Source organism: Triplophysa dalaica, chromosome 10 (assembly GCF_015846415.1).
Source record: "Triplophysa dalaica isolate WHDGS20190420 chromosome 10, ASM1584641v1, whole genome shotgun sequence".
In the NCBI taxonomy this organism is placed as follows: domain Eukaryota; kingdom Metazoa; phylum Chordata; class Actinopteri; order Cypriniformes; family Nemacheilidae; genus Triplophysa; species Triplophysa dalaica.
In genome coordinates, this window is record NC_079551.1 from 9303940 (window position 1) to 9323043 (window position 19104).

Here is a 19104-nt window from a genome sequence, read left to right on the forward strand (position 1 = left end):
CAAACCTGACTTTCTTTCATCTGCAGAACGCAAAAAATATATTTTGAAGAAAGTTGGTATCAATTCACTTCTAATGTATGTGCACAAAACCAATGCAATCAATGTGTACCGTCGTTGTTTGTTTACTGACATTCTTCAAAATATCCTCTTTGTATTTTGAAAAGACAAGAAGGTGACCAAACGACAGAAATTTCTTTTTTTTAATAAAAGCTTCTATTATCCACACATTTTATTCCTCTGTTCTTTACTGTAGCACCGTCTTGCTCTCTTGTTCACAACACACTCTCGTTTGGCTAAATCTGTCGACCTGCAGTCTAGCTCCCTCTTCACCTGCTTCTGTTCTTATCTGACAGAGAAGAATGAGCAGTGTCGACGCTGTCAGATTCCGCAGAAGTGTACTGTACATGCAGCTGAGCAGGATGAACTTCGGACGTTCTGTCTCCATAGATATAAATACCTAGATGCTGTTTCATTTTACTGTTCCATTTACTGCCACGCATCTGCCATATTGAAACAATCATGGTCCACCGCAAACACATGTGAGAGGAAACGTGCGGCATTGCAACAGCTGGCTTTTACACGTTCTGGTTTGTCATAAACGTCACTTAATTTTGCACATTACAGATGATCTATTTATTTTAATTACACAAGAGTTTTAGGGAAACATGCTTGATAGAATATTATTAAACATTGTATAGCTGTGAGACAAGAAAACCCATATGCCTGAAATTATTAATCAATAATTATTAAACAAAAAAGATTTAATACTTTATATACACCACACATGTATATAAAAAGTATATAAAGAATTATTTATCATTATAAAGAGGTTGTCAAGCAGGGGTCCAGGGACCCCCAGGGGGCCTCCAGAATGTTGGATGGGGTCCCTAGAACATTTTTGAGAAACCAAATCAGCAAAAAGTTGTAAAATTCCATTTAAGATTATTGCAGTTGACTTTCAAAAAACAATATGATGTCTTTACACTATCACTCTTACTATTTGTGTCCTGCACGCTGGCGGGTACGAGTGAACAACTAATATTTAATGTAATCAGTGAAATAATTATTCACCCGGTTCGGGTCGGTGATAAACAGGCACGGGCGGAATGTGGGTCCAGTAGCCAAGAAGACTATTTCAACTCAGCTGAGGGATGCTATGCTCTTATCACAACTTAAATAAAGATTTTAGTCGCATCATTGTGCTACCCGTCTCTTTCCTGAATTACACTTCATACAGCTTTGATGGCAGCTTAGCTGTTAGCGTGTTGTAGAGTTTCGGGAGAGACAACAAACAGTGATCCAATATTGTTAGCTAGTAGGCTAACCTATCTATTTAATGTATGATAAAACATAACTTGGATAATTTGTGCATGGAAGAATTAGATTAATTCAGTTCATATTAAAATGAAGGGCATTTCAGACTTGAGTCTGTCAGGGCCCTTTTTGAGCCAACACATGAAAACGCATGTTGGAACTAAAATGGCGTTAACTCATGAATTCTTTGGAATACAGACTTAAGATTGGTCTCGTTTGAGAAAAGAAAAGTAGCTGATTATTGCTAAAAAAAAAATCAAACACAAATACATATTTTTAAAGCAATGTTTTTAGGTTTATGGTAAAAAAATAAATATAAAAAGTTTATGCTTTTCTTTGATTAAAATATACATTAAAAAAATACGGGTCACAAGAGGATAACAAAAAGTCTAAGGACACTCTTTATTTAAAAGAATCAATTACTCTCGCTACATAAATTCTTTAAAAATACACCAAAGAAATCTGTATTCTAGAGTCTTAGACCTTTCCAATGATATATAGTTTGTTTTGATTCGATTAGAAATCACATGCACAATTTTGACGCAAACTTAAGTGTCCCGTATATGGAACGGGTGACAGTTAACAGGTACAATAGTTAAAATCTGAGATTAAAACATTTTTAAAAATCTAGAGTCGCAAGTGACATTGCTGGTGTAAAAAACTATTTTCTCAGTGTAATCTTCCAGTTCTATTCTTGCCATCCCATTCCACACATCAAGCGCCGCAAGCGAGAGAGACTTCTGTGTTTGATTTGTCATTTCCGTCGAAGTGAGCTGAAACCATTAACAGTTGATGACATTCTATTAATTATTTCACCTATTTATTTTATATGCGATTTATGAAATGTGTTAATGTATTAAAATAGTGTTCATATGATATTACCAATAGTTATTTTTTTCTGTTAAATTATTGCTTGTCCCATGAGAAAATAAATGGTTCATGTACATGCATACATCCACGTTAATTTAATTCTGCTGTGGTTCGGATCGCGGCGTATATGTCAAACTGGTAGGCAATGAAATTAGTGCTGCTGTCATGTCGGATGTTCTTTTAATTACTGCGGGTGTGGGTTTACCAAATAGAACCCGTGCAGGACTCTGATCTGAACAGTTTAAATGCTTCTTTATACAAAAAAATGGATCTGTATTTTAGAAAGGGGTCCCACGCAAAAGGTTCATCATATTCGGGGGTCCTTGGCTTGAAAAGTTTAAAAACCTCCGGTCTATACTGCATATTGCATATGCAGTGGATTATATGACCCAGTTCCCTGTTCAGACTATTTTATATAAGCACTGAACCTGAAATTTTGACCCATCCAAGATCAAAGATGGCAGATCTGAACTCGGCATCTATGTAATAACAATTATGTCTACAGAAGTATGTCGACTGGCAGAAAACAGATCAATACAAACTGTCAAGCCACTCGTAAATTACATTGAGGGAGGACATTGTTAAGTCCTTGTCTATGCTAAGAATGATATTCATTGTTTCTAACGCTTGCCAGTGTTTTTTTATCCAGGTTTAGCCTTCTGCATAAATTCATGCTTTGAGAGGCAGTGTGGCTCCTTCAAAAGTCCTTGACCTCTTATGCCGACCCTTGACCTCTCTTTAAATCTACTCACCGATCTCGCAGCTCTCTCCAGAATAACCCTGAGGGCAAAGGCAACTATAGCCCTCCCCCTCCATCAGGCAGCTGCCACCGTGCAGGCACGGGTTGGTCTCGCACGGGTCCTGCTCCGCTGTAGAAAGAAAAGAAATGAGAGTTAAACACTGGAAAGCAAATATAAAACTTCATGGCAAACTGGAGCTTGAATCATAAATAGGACGTGCAGGTTCGAATCCGGCTTGTGCCTCGCCCCATAAAGAAACACGTTAGAGCTAAGCATTCAATTGTCAGAAAAAAGAAATGACTTTCAACAAGGTGAGAGATTAGCACAAATTTGATGTTATTCCCCCTTCATCATGACAGATGATCCGCAGGGAAGGACAATGCGATTCACCATGTCAGCCTATGATGATCCTAGGATTCATATATTATCCCATCATCGCCTGCAGTATCGCCCTGCGCTTTCCTGTTTTTTATCACCGTCCCGTTCTCGGGCCATAAACACACATTATTCCTGCAAACTATAACTCTTGAAAAACCTGCTCAGTAAAATGTTTTGGGGTGTGGTAATAAATGAAAAATCTCAGAGAATTATAATTACATCAAAAGGTAAAACTTTTACAAGGACGTTTCCGAAGTTCCCGGCTCTCCCGCTCGGCGCTCTAAATTGATTAAGTGCTGTTTTATAATCTGTTTCTAACCGGCAGAGGCAATCTGACAGTGCATCAAACACACCTCGTCTCCTCGGGTATAATTCCAAATGTGTAATTATTTACAGCGGGGGAGATGAATCGCGGCACGGACAGGAGAAAAAGATCGGTGAGAGGCTCAAGGTGTGTTGGAGATGGAGTTGAAGTGCGTCTTATCGAGTTTTACTTTGTTTGAGGCCTTGGGAACTCTTAGACGGGAATGAACTGTAAGAGGAAAAACAAAAGAAACAAACATCGCTTTCTGTCTGCGGTGACAGCTTGTTTCATTCCGGTCCTCTAGGAGATTTTTCTTTAAACGCACAAGCTCTAAGGAAAACAAATAAAAAACTGAAGTATAATAAACCAAACTCGGAATCAAAGAGAAAACCGTGTGAGAGGAAGAAAAGCATGAAAGCAGATTAGAGGATTGAAGGTTGTGTGCTGTAGTTGCTGTACACGCTTGCGTGCTGTAGGCTCGTGTCTTTTGTGCAACTTTCAGACATTGTGCACTTGTATTAATATTAATATGGTGTGTCTATTCAAAGTGTTTTCAAACTAATGTGAGATAAATGCAAAAGTTCTTAATCATGTATATGTATACTGTACATAGTTTTAGAATCACAGGGTCTTATTCGTAAAATGTGTATTTCTGTTTTATTAACGCGGGTCTAATGCGCTTCCTATTTTCATTACTCTTTGCTTTCATTTAAGTTTATTTAACTCGTTGAAGACTCTGCTTGCGAAAATACTAGACACAATGTGCGTTCTAGCAAAATCTTGTGTGTTTTTGTTCATTCAAGCACGAAAGAGAAATAAATACTGGTGTGTTGTTTGGCAGATACTGACGCAGCCTTAAGCCCATGTACCAGACGGGACCGATTTCGCATTGCGTTGAGCTGAGTTACACTGCCAGAAGCTGTAAATCTATACTGGACGTGTCATTACAACCATTTCAAATCTCGCCCAAATGGTTTAAAGACCTTTATATGAATAAGAGCGTAATAATCAATTAAAATCAACTTAACCTTAAAATTCTTTTTTTACAGTGTAAGTTATATGTGATGTAAATGATACAATATCTGTTATCCTTATAATTTTTTAAGTTATAACTGATGTTTTATTTATTGTCTTTTATGTATCATCAATTATATTTATTATTTTATTAATATATACTGTGAATGTTTTACAGTATTATATTATCAGTTATCTTTATTATCATACGTTTACATTTCATATTTTAAATACTATATTATCACTTATATTTATGATCTTTATAGTTATAATTTAATTTAAATTTATTTAAATAATATAATTTATATTTATTATCTTCATACAGTCGTTTATCTTTAGTCAACAAGACAATTTATATGTAAATGAGTATGCAAATGATTTAAGAACATTTGGACAAGAAGCAAATATTACACATTTCTACGAACCGGATATCCCAAACATCAGTTTGTTCTATGCAACCAAATAAACCATTCTAAAACCTTTACAACAATAGCTTGGCGGTTATCGTACATTCTTTGGAAACACAAAAATCTTCAGAATCTTCAGAAAGGAACTTCATGAAGGACAAATCTGAAAGTCAGAAACTGGACTTCACATAATTTATATTTGCATTATTTCAATAGTTCTTTTAAACCAAAGACACCAGACAGCAGAAATCCCCAGTGGTACGTCTGAGATTGACGAGTGTTTGACACATGAGTGACTGCTGCTTCATACTGGGAAAGAACGGATAAACATTCCCCAGCTATCTCATGAGCTCTCGAAGCCAGCAAGCCTCACAGAGAGTCCGAGCTATTGTGAATTCTCCAGCGACGCAAAGATTCACATTGACCACTTTAATGAATGCCGCCCCGGACCCAAGACTCCTCTTATTCTCTGCTCTATCGAAGCGACAGGGTTCAAGGACTCCTCGCCATCATCCTGATGAAATAAACTCTTCAGCGCCCACTCAAGAGCTTTTCATCCCAAATCCCGTCAAATGGATCATCTCTGAGAGCTCTCGTGGCTAAACTGGGACTGGTGCGGGAGAAAAAGACATTTGGTTCCTAAACAATTAGTCCCGCCATTCACCGCCAATTCGCTGTTCTCAGTGACTCCCTTAGCTGTGGATAATGTTGGGCTGTACATAAACAGATCAATATCCACAAAATTAGTGCATCTTTCTCCTTCAAACTGTGTGCATGTGTGTTTGTAGATTGGGAATGTGCTCTTGAGAGAGCAGCTGATGTAGGGGCAGTGTAGGAGGCTGGGTAAACAAACAAACAGGAACGTGGGACCGCGATACGAGCGATAGGAGTTAAAAGCTTTTTCTGTTTTGTGCCGTTGGCTTATGATTAATTACAGAGAGAGCTTAAAATAGTGCCGGTTCCCCAATTCCGTCTCGTCTATTTTCTAATGTGACTTTTTTGTTGAATGCAGAGTGCTCTCTTCATCATGTGGTTGGAAGTCTCGGCAGACAGCAAATGGATTTGCAAACAACTGGACTGTGCAGACTATCAACACAACTCGATCTAAGTGGATAAAGCTTCATAAATCATAAACACTTACAAGAACCTCGATGAGCATGCCTGTATTGTAAATTCTATTGTTTCACTGAATATCAGTATGCGCGCTAACTAGTTTAGTTAAATGGCCCAGATCACCTTCAACTGAAAATTGAATTGAATTTACTCATCCTTACGTCATTCCAAACCTGTATGACTTTCTTTCATCTGCAGAACATTAAAGAAGATATGTTGAAGAACGTTGGTAACCAAACAACATAGGCCTCCATTTACTTCCATTGTATGAACACAAAACCACAAAGACATTTCTCAAAATATCTTCTTTTCTGTTCCATAGAATAAAGAATCATATACATGTTTAAAAAATCAACGAGGTGGAATAAATGGGTGAACTATCCCTTCAGAAATACACAATGAAGAACAATTGTTGGTCAATGGCCACCTACATTACAGGGACAAAAAATAAAGAGTAGAAAGAAAATCTGCACCAAAATAGCCATAGCCAGTCAAGGCCATTGAAGCTAGTAACAGCATCCATATGAGAATGATAACAAGCCTGACTCTAGAAAAGCAGTGAACTTTTAAGAGCGAGATAAGCTTCTGCCCTCCAACACAAGAGCTAACCCATAAAAATGTGATCTCAATCCTCGTAAAACATCTCAAAGCTCTCAAAAACAGAAGAGACGTGACCTCTGGGAAAATAAAGTGCTAAAACAGCATCATAACTGTGTGACTTGAGTCAGCCTTCAGTGCTTATCTTCCATTCTCTCATAAACAAGAGATTTATGAGAGACACAAGAGATGCTTATTGTGCTACACCAAAGATAAGCGAGAAGACCGTTGCGTTGAATTTCTAGTCACTGCATTGACATTCCATCACATCTCTGTAGATATTCACAAACAACACAGCAGATAAAAATTATCTCTAACCTGGAATAAAGATCAGAGAGAACTTCATGCAGCTGCATCGATCCCTGATCCCATTTCCCCCACCACCATCGTAACAAAATGTAACCACCATCAAACAAAATGAACTTAAAAAACACACAGCCTGGAGTACTAACCCAGTCTCACTGTTTGCCGAACGCTAACGCTTATAAATCCTCATCTAATGATCTGCTCCTATGGAGAACGTCGCTTTTCACAGCGCTGGATGTAAAACCCGCGCAGCTAGATTCAGCAGTTAACAAGCGAAACCATTTAAGCGATTTGCGAAAACAGCTTTAAAAAACTATTGCCGTGAACAAAACTACTGTGGGTGTGTGCATCATTAAGCCAATTAAATGCTACAATTAGTCACAATAAGAACGAGATCACCGTGAACGCTGCGAAACAAATGCAAAGCAATATGAACTGTGTTACAAATCTGTTTCAAATGCTCACAACTGTGACTTCGTGTAAACCTTTGAATTAGTTGGGCATGATTCTTGATATTAACTGCACATGTGAAAAAACGTTCAGTCTGGCAGTGCTGAGATGGTGTAACTTGTATTTAAAAGATATTATTATTGAGCCTTTGCTAAAAAGCATGAGAACGTTTACATGAATGAGTTTTTTAGAAAGAGGGGTTGTAAAGAGAAATAAAATGCAAATATTTGTTCATTTCTGTGTCATTAAGTCAGAAAGTTTTCTAAGAACAATTCTAGTCAGAAATACAAAAATACAATAGCGTTGATAGGTTGAGGTACTTTTAAATAAAGCACGTTCTGATTCTGTTTCGGGCTGAAATGCAACAAAATCTTATATCATGCTTTATGTCAACGTGACTCAATGCGGCAAAACGTCTCGGCGTAAAGATACTAGATGCAAATAACCTAAAATCCTGCACCCGAGGATTATGTCGCGCTCAAAGCGAATATGAATCATACAGACAAAAGTCGACCACATCAAAAAGCTTGATGCATTCATTCCTCTATATTTGTACCTTCAAGCGTTTTTTTTTAAATATAAACCAAAGCAACGTTGAAAAAAACTTAACAATTCTGACAAAATCCTCAAAGGCTTTTTGTGGTCAAAAGTAAGAGTGGTTTAAAGGCGCTAACTTCCCAATCCTAGCATGAAAATGATAAAATAATCCTGACACCGAACACTTCAGCATTCTAATAATATCCCCGTCTTGACGTACCTCAGCACTAAAAGGAAAAGATTAAAGTCTGGTGTCACACGCATCCTGAGATTTGCATAATTCGTAAAATCTCACATTAAGCAGTACTATTAATAGGTTTGATACTAAAACTACAAGAAACTCAAAACTGAGACTGGAGAGTTAGAAAAGGACTAGATTTCATCAGATTTACACAAGATTTCATCTACGAAAAAGAGTGGCTTTAGTTCTATTGTTAGTCTCTGTTCAGAATCTGACACAGTGTTAGTGGGTGAAGCTTTTTCGCCCTCAAGACTTCAGTTTGCAAGGGTGTTGTTCGCAACTCCTTTCTCCATCCTTAATTTTTCTGTCTCAGCTCAGAACGTCTCTCTGCTTTGAGAACTTCATGTCAGCTTGCATCTGAAGAGCTTTCCTATGCAAAAAACATACGTGTAAAACAGCTCGGAGCGCATGCACGATGCTGCACACATCTGTGTGCAACAGATACTATAAAGCGTGTTAAACGCTGTGGCTCGCTCTTGCCATGAAATGCCATGTTGCTAAAATAAGCATCTCAGTGGGGTGTGGAGGGAGCAGGAGGTGTCTGAGCTATTCAGCTCAGGGAAGATGCAGTCATGAAGTTCCCTGTCAGTAGGGAACCTGAAGCCTTGCGTATGATCAGATAGCAGAGGATGCTCAGTCACAGCTTTACGGCTTCAATCCAGGTCAGCGCGACTGGCGATGAGCCAGTTCGTATCGGGAACATCAGCCTCTTCGGTTCAATTTCCTACCTGACAGAATAACATTCAGCACTTGATGATAAAAAACTCATTCTAAGAGTTATGAGTTTGTTACTTATGACTGAAATAATAAAAGTAGGCAATGGTTTTAGTGTATTCTGTTGCAAGAAGGTTTGAGACCCAGCATCTCTAAATTCTTCTAAAGAACAGGCCCAAATTTTCAATAAGCAAATAAAAAAGAATCACAGAAAATGCCAACGACAATATGTTTTTCGAAAACATCAAAACCCTTCATGCTCTGAAATTTCAATGTTCTTCAGTGCACGCATGTAACAAACATCACAGTTTATGATACTGTTACACAAGACCACCCAGTGCACGGTGTAGGCGGTGAGACGGTAAACAAACCTTTTGAAGGAGGGGGTGATGTTGCCTGAAGTGAGCTGGCAGCTTGGTTAGCTGCAAGTAAAACTGTTAGTTGTCGACAAACAGTAGTAGAGCTCTCCGCTCACATGATCAAAGCCTGAACGCAGCACGCTTAGCTACCATGGTGACGGGAAAGAACGTTGAAGGGATTCGAGCTTGTTTTCTCACCCGTGTTGCGATCATTATCTGAGCTGAACTGTCTTTTTAGGGCTAGCGTGAAACACTCGGGCCGAGTGACATGCCACATGTGCTGCTGCGGCATCATGGGGGAAAATGCATTCCAACCCTTGAAAGCTCAAGGGAGTAAGAGGCCGAGGTGGCTAAAGCAACTTAAATGTCCAGAATATGAAACTTAGCTGCATCTAGTGGTGAGGTTGCAAATTGCAACCAACGGCTCATTGCAACCAACGGCTCACTCCACCCCATCCTTTCAAAGCTCAAAGATGTCATCACGTTTCTGCTTCTCTACCAAAGGAGATCACATATTTACGAAACAGACTCTTTAGAGCAGTTTGCCCGTTTAGGGCTACTGTAAAAACAACATGGCGACAACATTCCATGTAAGGGGACTTGCGGTGTATGTAGATAGAAACAGCTCATTCTACATAATGCTTTATTATGTAAGCTATTCATACACCTCTGAAGACATCGTAACAAGGAAGGCCGGACAAGAGCCATGAGGCGGGCCAGTGCGTGAGTGATAGTGGGAATCAGCCCTGTGCACACATATCCCATGGAGGAGATCGGGAGCATAAGAGAACGAGCGACAGGACTATGGACGAGAGAGGACCGGGCCCGGACATATGTTAAGTTTGTATTGATGTTCTTCTGGCCGGCAGTCGACCATGCTATTGTTTGTTTATTTTGAGTAAAGTTTGTCTAACGTTCGCCGGTTCCCGCCTCCTTCCTTCCCTACTGTGAACTGTATTACAGTATTATATTGCATTTCTGTCAATAAATCCTCCAAACAATTTCACACAGCACATTTAATGCTAAGTTAAATAAATCAAAATTTGAGTTTGTAGATTTGAGCCCATGGCTATTAGCTTTGAGCCCAAATGTGTGACAGCATCCCTCATTAAAAATGACCAAATTAACCTTTAGCAGGTCTTAAAATATCTTTAAAAATTCATAGCTTCTACTTTGGTAAAAGAGACTAAAATGTTTCAATGCCTAAGAACACACCCAAAAAATCCTTTCCCAAAGACAATACATTCAGATGTTGTTCATCACTAAATTTACTCCTCTTATCATATATTCATTGTGTGTTACCTTACATAATGTATCCAGAAGGCAGAATGATCCATCTAAAAGAGCTGGAGGATAATAACTCACAGGTATTCAACTGTCTGTCTGAACGCCAGATTGAGATTCATCATTTACAGTCTGACAGTAAGCAGACTGTACGTGTCGGCCGGAAACATCTCAAATACAGTTCAAAACCAATTTCACACGAAGCTTCAAAATAGATAAACAGGCAATTAATTGCTTATATACTCTTTAACAAACAACTAAACCAAAGATTCTTTAAATTTAATAACTTGAAATTATTTACAAACAAAACCTAATTCTCACTTTTCCTGACATGTTTCTTTGTGTGACACCAATTTCTATCTCTGTGTGTGTGTGTGATGAGAGAGAGTGTGTGATAAATGTGCGTGCCTGTGCATTTGAGATTACTGTCTGAGATGAGAATGTAGAGGGACAGACAGGTGCAGTCTAAGACCGATGGACGCGTTCGCTTCCACTCGCAAGCAGCTCCAAGCCACGTCAAGCAGAGTGATGAACTGGCGTACGACACAGCACCTCTTCGTCATATTGCAGTTCGACGTGCTTCCCTAATTAAGGCCGAGCCGGCCTGGTTCTGGTGTTATGACTAGCGTGACGGTGGCTATTTTTCAAAAACCACTTCTCTGATGCCTAAAAGGCCTCAGGGGAGCGGCAGAGAACAGCGGTCTCTCCGCTGGCAGATCATTGATTAAAATGCCTTCTGAACTTCCACCTGCACTGGGAAAGGAGGACAAGAGGACTCTCTTCATGCGATGCTTGAAAGCGGCCAGGCTTTTTTTGAAAAAGAAATCTTTTGACAGAAAGCCTCTTTTTGAGATGCATTGTCTGTTTGGAGTTGAGAGCTGTTGTTGAAGAGGGATGATGAGCAATGCTTTAGTGTCTGTTGCCATGCAGTCTGAAGTTCTTCATGTTTTATTGCGCATTAAACATTTAGCGCCCTGCTGCGATGGTTCGTTCAACAACCAGATGGAATTTGATGTTGAAAAACAAATGTTAAAATACATTCTTCTTGCCTTCAACTGTAATTGAGCTGTTTTTAGTTTGATTTGATAACCGCTTTGTTGCGCTTTCAAAATGTTCCTCCAATTGAACATCCAGATCTGTTTTCTAAACGTTAGCGCAAAGTAAGCTCAACCAATGATGTATAATTGGTGAGGGACTATCTGTCGGTTCGACCTATAATTAATTATCATTAATTATAATCTAGAATTTGCCATTTATTCTTTAAATAATTAGCTGAAAACTAATTTGCTGAAACTTTTTTAACGATTTAGCCATCTAACCATTTCATAGCCTACCAAACCAAATAGTGTACTTGTACATAAGCAATAGTGCACTTTACCATCTCATCATGCTTAAAAATAACCTCACAGACTGTCAATGGCTCTGGTAATTGATTCATTCTCTTTTTCCTTGTATACCTGCAGAGTCTTTGTGTACTTAAGGATGCACTCATGTTTACATTCATTCAATGCATACAGAGCTGCCTTCAGAATCATTCCTCTGTTTGCTGAAGTGCATGTCTGAGGCCTTGCACAGCGCTGAAACCCACCCAGACAAATCGATTGAAAGCAGGGGAGTGTATGGATACCACACCATTTTAACATGCATATAGACTAAAGTGAGACTGGAGTCAATTACTGAATACATCTGCTGGCTTGTGTCAACATTGATTTGTTGTAGACTAAGATCTCTGCCATACGCAGGCTCTCTAATTGCACTGCCCCTAACCCTGTAATTACTCTGCTATTGCTTCAGCAGTTCGTCTCTCTGTATCCTCACTTTATTCTTGGATTAATAGGTGTTAAAGAAAGAGAGAAAAAGGAAGGAAGGAAAGAAGAAAAGAAGAAGAAAGAAAAGTAGAAAAAGTATAAGAAGAAAGAAAAGAGAAAAAAGCAGTTCAACTCATTGTACCCTCACTAATAGATGTTAATGAAAGAAAAAAGGAAAGAAAGAAAGAAAGAAGGAAGGAAAGAAAGAAAGAACAAGGGAAAGTAAACAAAAAGATAGAAAAGGGAAAAAAAAACTAAAAGCATTAAAGAAAAGAACCAGTGGCGGTGCTAGGGGGTGGCCAGGGGTGGCTGCGACTACCATGGACATAATCATGGTCACCCCACTGGCCACCCCACTCATGTTAGCATTTTTAAATGACAAAAAAATAATTAATGAGATATTGGCCTAGGTAGGAGACATATCCTGTCTATATGTTAATATCCTGACTGTGAAACTCTCATTGTGCGAACCTACCCGGAAATCACTGATAGCCATTGCAAGATTTTCCATAGCGCGGTCATGGGGAGAGAGACACGAGTGAAGCGTGAACTCGCCTCACTGCCTGGATCAACTAACGTTACGAGTGATTGAGCAGTGAGTACAGAAACACATATTTTCGGGTGAATAATTAAAATCAGACAAAAAAAATATTATTTTGATTCCTTTCAGTTCTTTTAAAGATAGGTGTCAATTCAGCGCAGTTGTATCAATGTACTGTGTAACAGAAGTTGGAAACAGCTTTACAATAGCCGAGTTAGAACTAAGCTCTATTTGCACAGGATAAGTATTACCTGGGGACCTCTAGTCATTTGTAATAATTGCAGAGGTTGTCTGTGTTCTTAATCCCGTGGGAATCGGCCATTTTTTTAATTTGTAAGGTAAAAATTCCTAACGTTACCATGTTTTGACGAACACAGAGGTCCTGTGATTATATTTGTCCTGTGCGAATCAGCATCTCTGTGATTTGACGGGCTTATATATCCTTTTTCAAGGTTTTATCCACCGTTTGCGAATAATGATGGCTGTGTTGAAGTGTTTTGATAGTATTTCGGGTGCCAACACTGTCGTTTTGGCCGGGAGTCTCAAGTTTTGTTATTTTTCTTGGAAACTCTCGTAACATTTGAAACCCATTCGGTGATGTTCTGTCAGGCTCGCGACCGCGGGTCTCAAATTTACGAAAGGTATCCGTAAATTTAAGGAAAATCAAAGGCTTCACTTATCCAGTGCGTATATGCGCCACATGAAATCCAGATGTGGAAATGGCTTGTAATTTGGAGAAGTTTTATTGTTTGCATGATGACATTACATTAGCGGCTCTAACAAGAACTAGTCCTAGCGCGCCTCCTTGTGTGTATCTGCCTGTGTTGTGCAGGCCAAAAAAAATGTTTATATTAATTTTGCGGTTGGCAGTCAAATGAAATCACCCATATTATATGTCATTGATTATGATTTTATTGGGCTGTATTTTTTTATTAATCTTGTTGAATTTTAAATATTTAATAAAATACCTATATGTTATTCATCATTGAGTATTCTATCCTATTTAATAAAAAATATTTTTTACCATGATTATGTGAGGTGAAATTAGTTTAAATCAAGAACGTTTTGAAATTCACAACATTTCTTCACAACTTTTTCTCAGGAATTTAAAGGCTGCTATTAGACTGCTGAAGGTAAACGTCATATTTTGCAACTACGCATTACTTTACGGAGAGCTTACAAACTACTAGCTATGTTCTGTCTAATAACTTTAAGGAGATAGAAAGGAGAAAAATAAAGAAAAAATAAAGAAGAAAAATAGAGAAGAAAGGACAGCAAAAAAGAAATAGAATAGAACATGATCATGATCATGTCATATGTGAGTCAGGTGTACCTGAGGTTTTAGACATGCTTGTTTCCTCATCGGCCTCTGTTTTGTTTGCTCTTTCTTTCTCTGAGCTTCCAGTGGACTCAGACAAAGGTTCGTCTGTAGGACTCAGTTCAGAAGTTCTCCATCTGTCAGCCAACACAAATGACTCTGATACTCCAGACCTGGACTCAGCCCAGTGTGCAGGATTCGTAGTACCTGGACTTGTTGGTTGAACTGTATTAAGAGTCATCTTCAGTTCAGATTCATTCACTGTTGTGGTAACCTCTGGATGCCCTACTTCCTCTTGAACTACAGGCAGCCATGTGCTTGAAACAGCTGGATTGGGAGTACACAGTATTCCTTCAGTAGTGGTGACATCACCAGACGGGGTGTTTGAGGTGTTTTCCAGCTCGTCCTGTTCCGAAACGATAGCTGCTGTAACAGGGCTTGGCATGGAAGTGTCTATTTCAGGTGCATCTGTCAAATTTACCCCTTGCTTCCTTTCAACAAAAGGCAAATTTATTTGGTTAAGTTTGGGCTTCTCGATAGGACGATGGACATAAAGAATTTCACCTTTAGCTTCCTCATGGCCGGGTTTAGAAGAACTGGATTCTTCTCTAACTTGAGTCGTCTGGAGCTGCCATCTGACTGTGGTCTCCAGAGGAACGCTGTGGTCACTGGATTGCTCAGTTCCTTTCATTTGGCTTTCGAGGATGAACGCTAACTCTTTCCCTCCACTTCCCTCAGCGTCCTTTCCATCCTCCGCGGATAATCGCGGTGAAGGACCATTGGGAACCGTGTAACTATCCTCATTCAGGTCCCCGGAGAAGTTTTCAGGGTTGTTCTTGAAACCAGGAATGGTGATGATCTCCAATCCTCCTCCTTTGGCTTCCATCGGACTGCTGGATTGAGACATAAACTGCTCATTATCTCCTGTAGTGCTGATTTTTGAGCCTTTCAAGGACTTTAGCATCCACGATTGTTGACTGCTCCGGATCGACGCTGCATGGAAGTTGTTGTCAGCCGACAAGACACTTGGAGAAACGGTCGTATCATCCGTTCCCGATCCAATCGCTCCTGCGGGGACAAATACACGCTGTGATTAACATGATGAGGGGAGGAGATCATTTCGTTTAAATGTATGCTTAATTAGTGAGCAAAATATGTTAAATCCCACCCCAGAACTGCGGTAATTAACTTTAATGCGAGTCGCTCGGTATAGAACCGTCATTATTTATCCTTCAATGCCCTGGAGGTACCCAGCAATTAATCTATCCGTCTCGCAACTACTGTATATTCTAACAAAGGAAAAAGCATAGCTAAAGTGACCCCTATTTTTGTCCCAGAGGAAAGAAATTGACTCCAGCATGAAAGCAGGACAGAGATTTACATTTGTTTTGAAAGAAATACATGTAGCCTTTTTATTCCCTCTGCGTTTTGATGACATTGATGGGATGCAGATTATGATTTATGTATTTTCTGTTTGAAGAAAACAAAGAAAGCATTGTTCATTGGAAAGTAACTGAGTGCTGTAGTACAGGAAAATATTTTTGTGTTTATTTGTTCCACAATTCAATAAATTCCTATTGAACAAGAGCATGACATATAGCGCCAACGCACTCACGGTGACATCGAGAGTCCTTTGCCGTTTCTGCTCCCCTATCTCTGCCAAGCGCTATACTGTCCTGTCCCAATAAAAGATGTAAAAACCAATATTCTAGTGAGCAGTGCTCCAACATGTAAGATGTAAAAACCACTCAGAATATAACTTACAAAAAAGAACATGATCAGTCGGTAAACAAAAACAAACAACGCCAACCAATGGCAATAGAGTTTTTAGGTATTTGTTGGTGTTTGTCAATATGAATTTGCCTTTCCAAAGTAAATACATCTATTCTAATACTACTTAACCACGTACACCACTGGTCAAAAGTTTTACAACACTTAACTCTCTATATCAATTCTTTGTTTGGACACAGAGAAAGACATTTGTAAGAATGCTTGTAACCAAACAGATCTTGCCCCCCCACATTACTCCCATTATAGTAGGAAAACATAATATTTTTTTTGTTCTGTTGAACACAAAAGAAGACATTTTGAAGAATGTAGGATAGCAAACAGTTCTGGGGTACTTTTGACTACCATTGTGTTTTGTCCTACTATGGGAGTCAATGGGGGGCAAAATCAGTCTGGTTTTAAGCATTCTTCCAAATATCTTTCTCCGTGTTTGTCAGAACAAAGGAATTTATACAGATTTGGAACAACTCGAAGGTGAGTAAACAATGAAAGAATTCATTTTTGGGCAAAGTATCCCTTTAAGCATACACCTTTAGATCAAAACCTTTGAACATAATGAGAAAAATTTCACTCAAGCGTTCTAAAATGGTTGACCGGAATTTTGAAATGCTAGTAAATGTAGTAGATGTAGACAGAATAATGAGCTCAAACTATCACATTTCTGCACATACTGTACACATCCATTTCGATTTATGTCATGAAGCATCTTTGCACTTTTCTTCGCTTAGTGCATTAAAGCGTATTAAAGTGCTGCTAGCAGCCCAGTCATCATTATTATCATGTGTTCAATGATTCAGCAGTGCTTAGTGCTAAACTAATCCTTAATAGAGCAAGAAGCGTGTCGGTCACCATGACTAAACACAGTGTTCCCTTTAGGTGAGGAACAGTATTTTTCAAAGGCTGGACTGCAGACAGGCAGAAAAAAAGGTTGTTTGGGGTCTTAAAAGCACAAAACATTACATTTTAAGTTGACAAACCAGATGCAAATTGCATCCATACAGTAGATGAATCTTATTCTACATGAACATTTGTGCATTTAGCATCCATCATATAATCATGAATACCTCATATTTATTCTCTATATATCTTCAGCATAGCAATCCATTTCATGATTTATACCAATAGACACAAACTTTTCAGCTTTCCATCCTACTATTTCCACACTGACAGATGCTCTCGATTATTGTGTGAGAAAGTCTGTTGACATTGTGCTGACGCTCCTGTCATTACTATAGCAACCAATGTAGATATCTCAGATTGACTTTGCTGTCTGACAAGAGATATCAGATCCCTTCACAACCAAAGATCTTCATGCAAAACAAAGCCTTTGACCACAGACATTAGGCTCACCTGAGGTGGTTCCAGCGCTTTTTATGTTTAAGTATTTATTGTGACGTCTTTAAAACACGTGTGCTTGGATAATTTAGATATCTACTCGGGTGATATGAGATGATGTGCCTTAAAGGCAACAAGCAGCGTTAAGCATTTAAGTCATGAGAATAGGTATTCACAGAGCATATGCTCGATGCACACAATGAAATATTTAAAGAACGATGAAATATTCAGGACGCTGCTGTTGCGATGTCTCATGGACGTGGTGCAATTTACATAACCAAGTAATTGAGCAATTAATGATATGAATAACTAATTACTCTCTGCAGTCACACGACTGTAGCGGTATTAAACATTTACAGCTGTTATAAAAAACAATAAATTAAATCGATTAAAACAATAAAAGATGACAGGATATAACAAAAGAGCAAAAGATAAATGACCCACATAAGGTGGCCTGACAGTATTTGGAGACTTAAGATTTTTTATAATTACTGCAGTGACGCACATGTAGATGTTGTTTTAATGCATTAAAAAACAGCAAACAAAATGGAACTGAATATTTAATCTTTTTTTGGATTTTTTAATATATATGAATTTAAAATCAAATGAAATCAGCAAAGATTATAATAGACATCTTTTAGAACTTCTTTGTATTTTTTTTCATCTTAATAAATGTAAAATATAAAGTATATTTTGTATATTTTTAGCTTTGCTTGATGTTTTCTTGCGTATGTGCATTAATACATTTGTAAATCTGCCTTTACAACTGTCAATGTACAGTATATTCAGACTGTAGTGTTACTGAAGGCAGTTTTTTTACGAAGAGAAAAGGCATAGAATAAATCAAGAACCTGAACACACAAGTAGGCCTCAATACTTTTAGTTGCATAGGAAATGCATCCGGCAAATCAAGGTGAAATTTCTGTGTTGAAGAGGTCCTTGAACATAGAACATGTCTTGATTTTGGAAGGGGCATATAAGATTTTTGTCCATTTGAGAATTTATTCACAGTTCAAAACAAGAACGGCTCAACATTCAAAGTTTTTGAGACTTAAGGCCACAGACAGAGAGTTTCTAAAAGACTTGTGCTGTGTTCCAGACAATAGGAGTTGTAGGTGGAAATACACTTGAAATTCTCCAACCTCCAAGCGTTCAAGCCAATCAGGTGTAGATTTTTATTTCTCATGCCAATTATGAGTTGATCAGAAAAACTTGAACAGAAAATGTTTTCACTAAAAACAGCCGACCAATAGATCGACAGATAGACCTTCAGACAGATAGACAAATAGACGGATAGACATGTAGACAAATAGATACAGATATAGACTGATACACAGACGAATAGACAGACAGATAAATAGATCAAAGTCAAGGTAAACTAAGTTCAAGGTTACAAGCTATCCGGAGCACAGCATAAGTCACCAGGTGAATTTCTGAATTCCCTACATCCTCCATCAAATCTAATTTAGAACAAGGGAGGAGACGGAGGAGCACCCAGTGAAGGGTGAAATCCCAACTCAGTCAAATGACCTCTGCCAGACAAAAAACATGAAATGGAAACAGCTCTATACCCAGCATCAGTCGCAGAGTTTTATATTCCACCCCGAGTGTCTTTAAACAAACACTCTTTCTTTCTCTCAGTCCCTGATAATAATCACACATCACATTCAGACAAAAGCTCTCTAA

The 19104-nt window shown here is 38.6% G+C and overlaps 1 protein-coding gene across 2 annotated transcripts in view; it reads right to left on the reverse strand.

Annotated features, from left to right (window-relative positions):
• Positions 1 to 19104, reverse strand: part of ncanb (neurocan b) — a 98045-nt gene that overhangs the window by 37630 nt on the left and 41311 nt on the right. For both annotated transcript variants that reach the window (XM_056758278.1, XM_056758279.1), the window contains 2 exons: positions 14311 to 15363; positions 2937 to 3053 (listed from right to left, as the gene is read on the reverse strand). In XM_056758278.1, the coding sequence (XP_056614256.1) occupies positions 2937 to 3053; positions 14311 to 15363 (1170 nt within the window). The remainder of the gene's footprint in view (positions 1 to 2936; positions 3054 to 14310; positions 15364 to 19104) is intronic.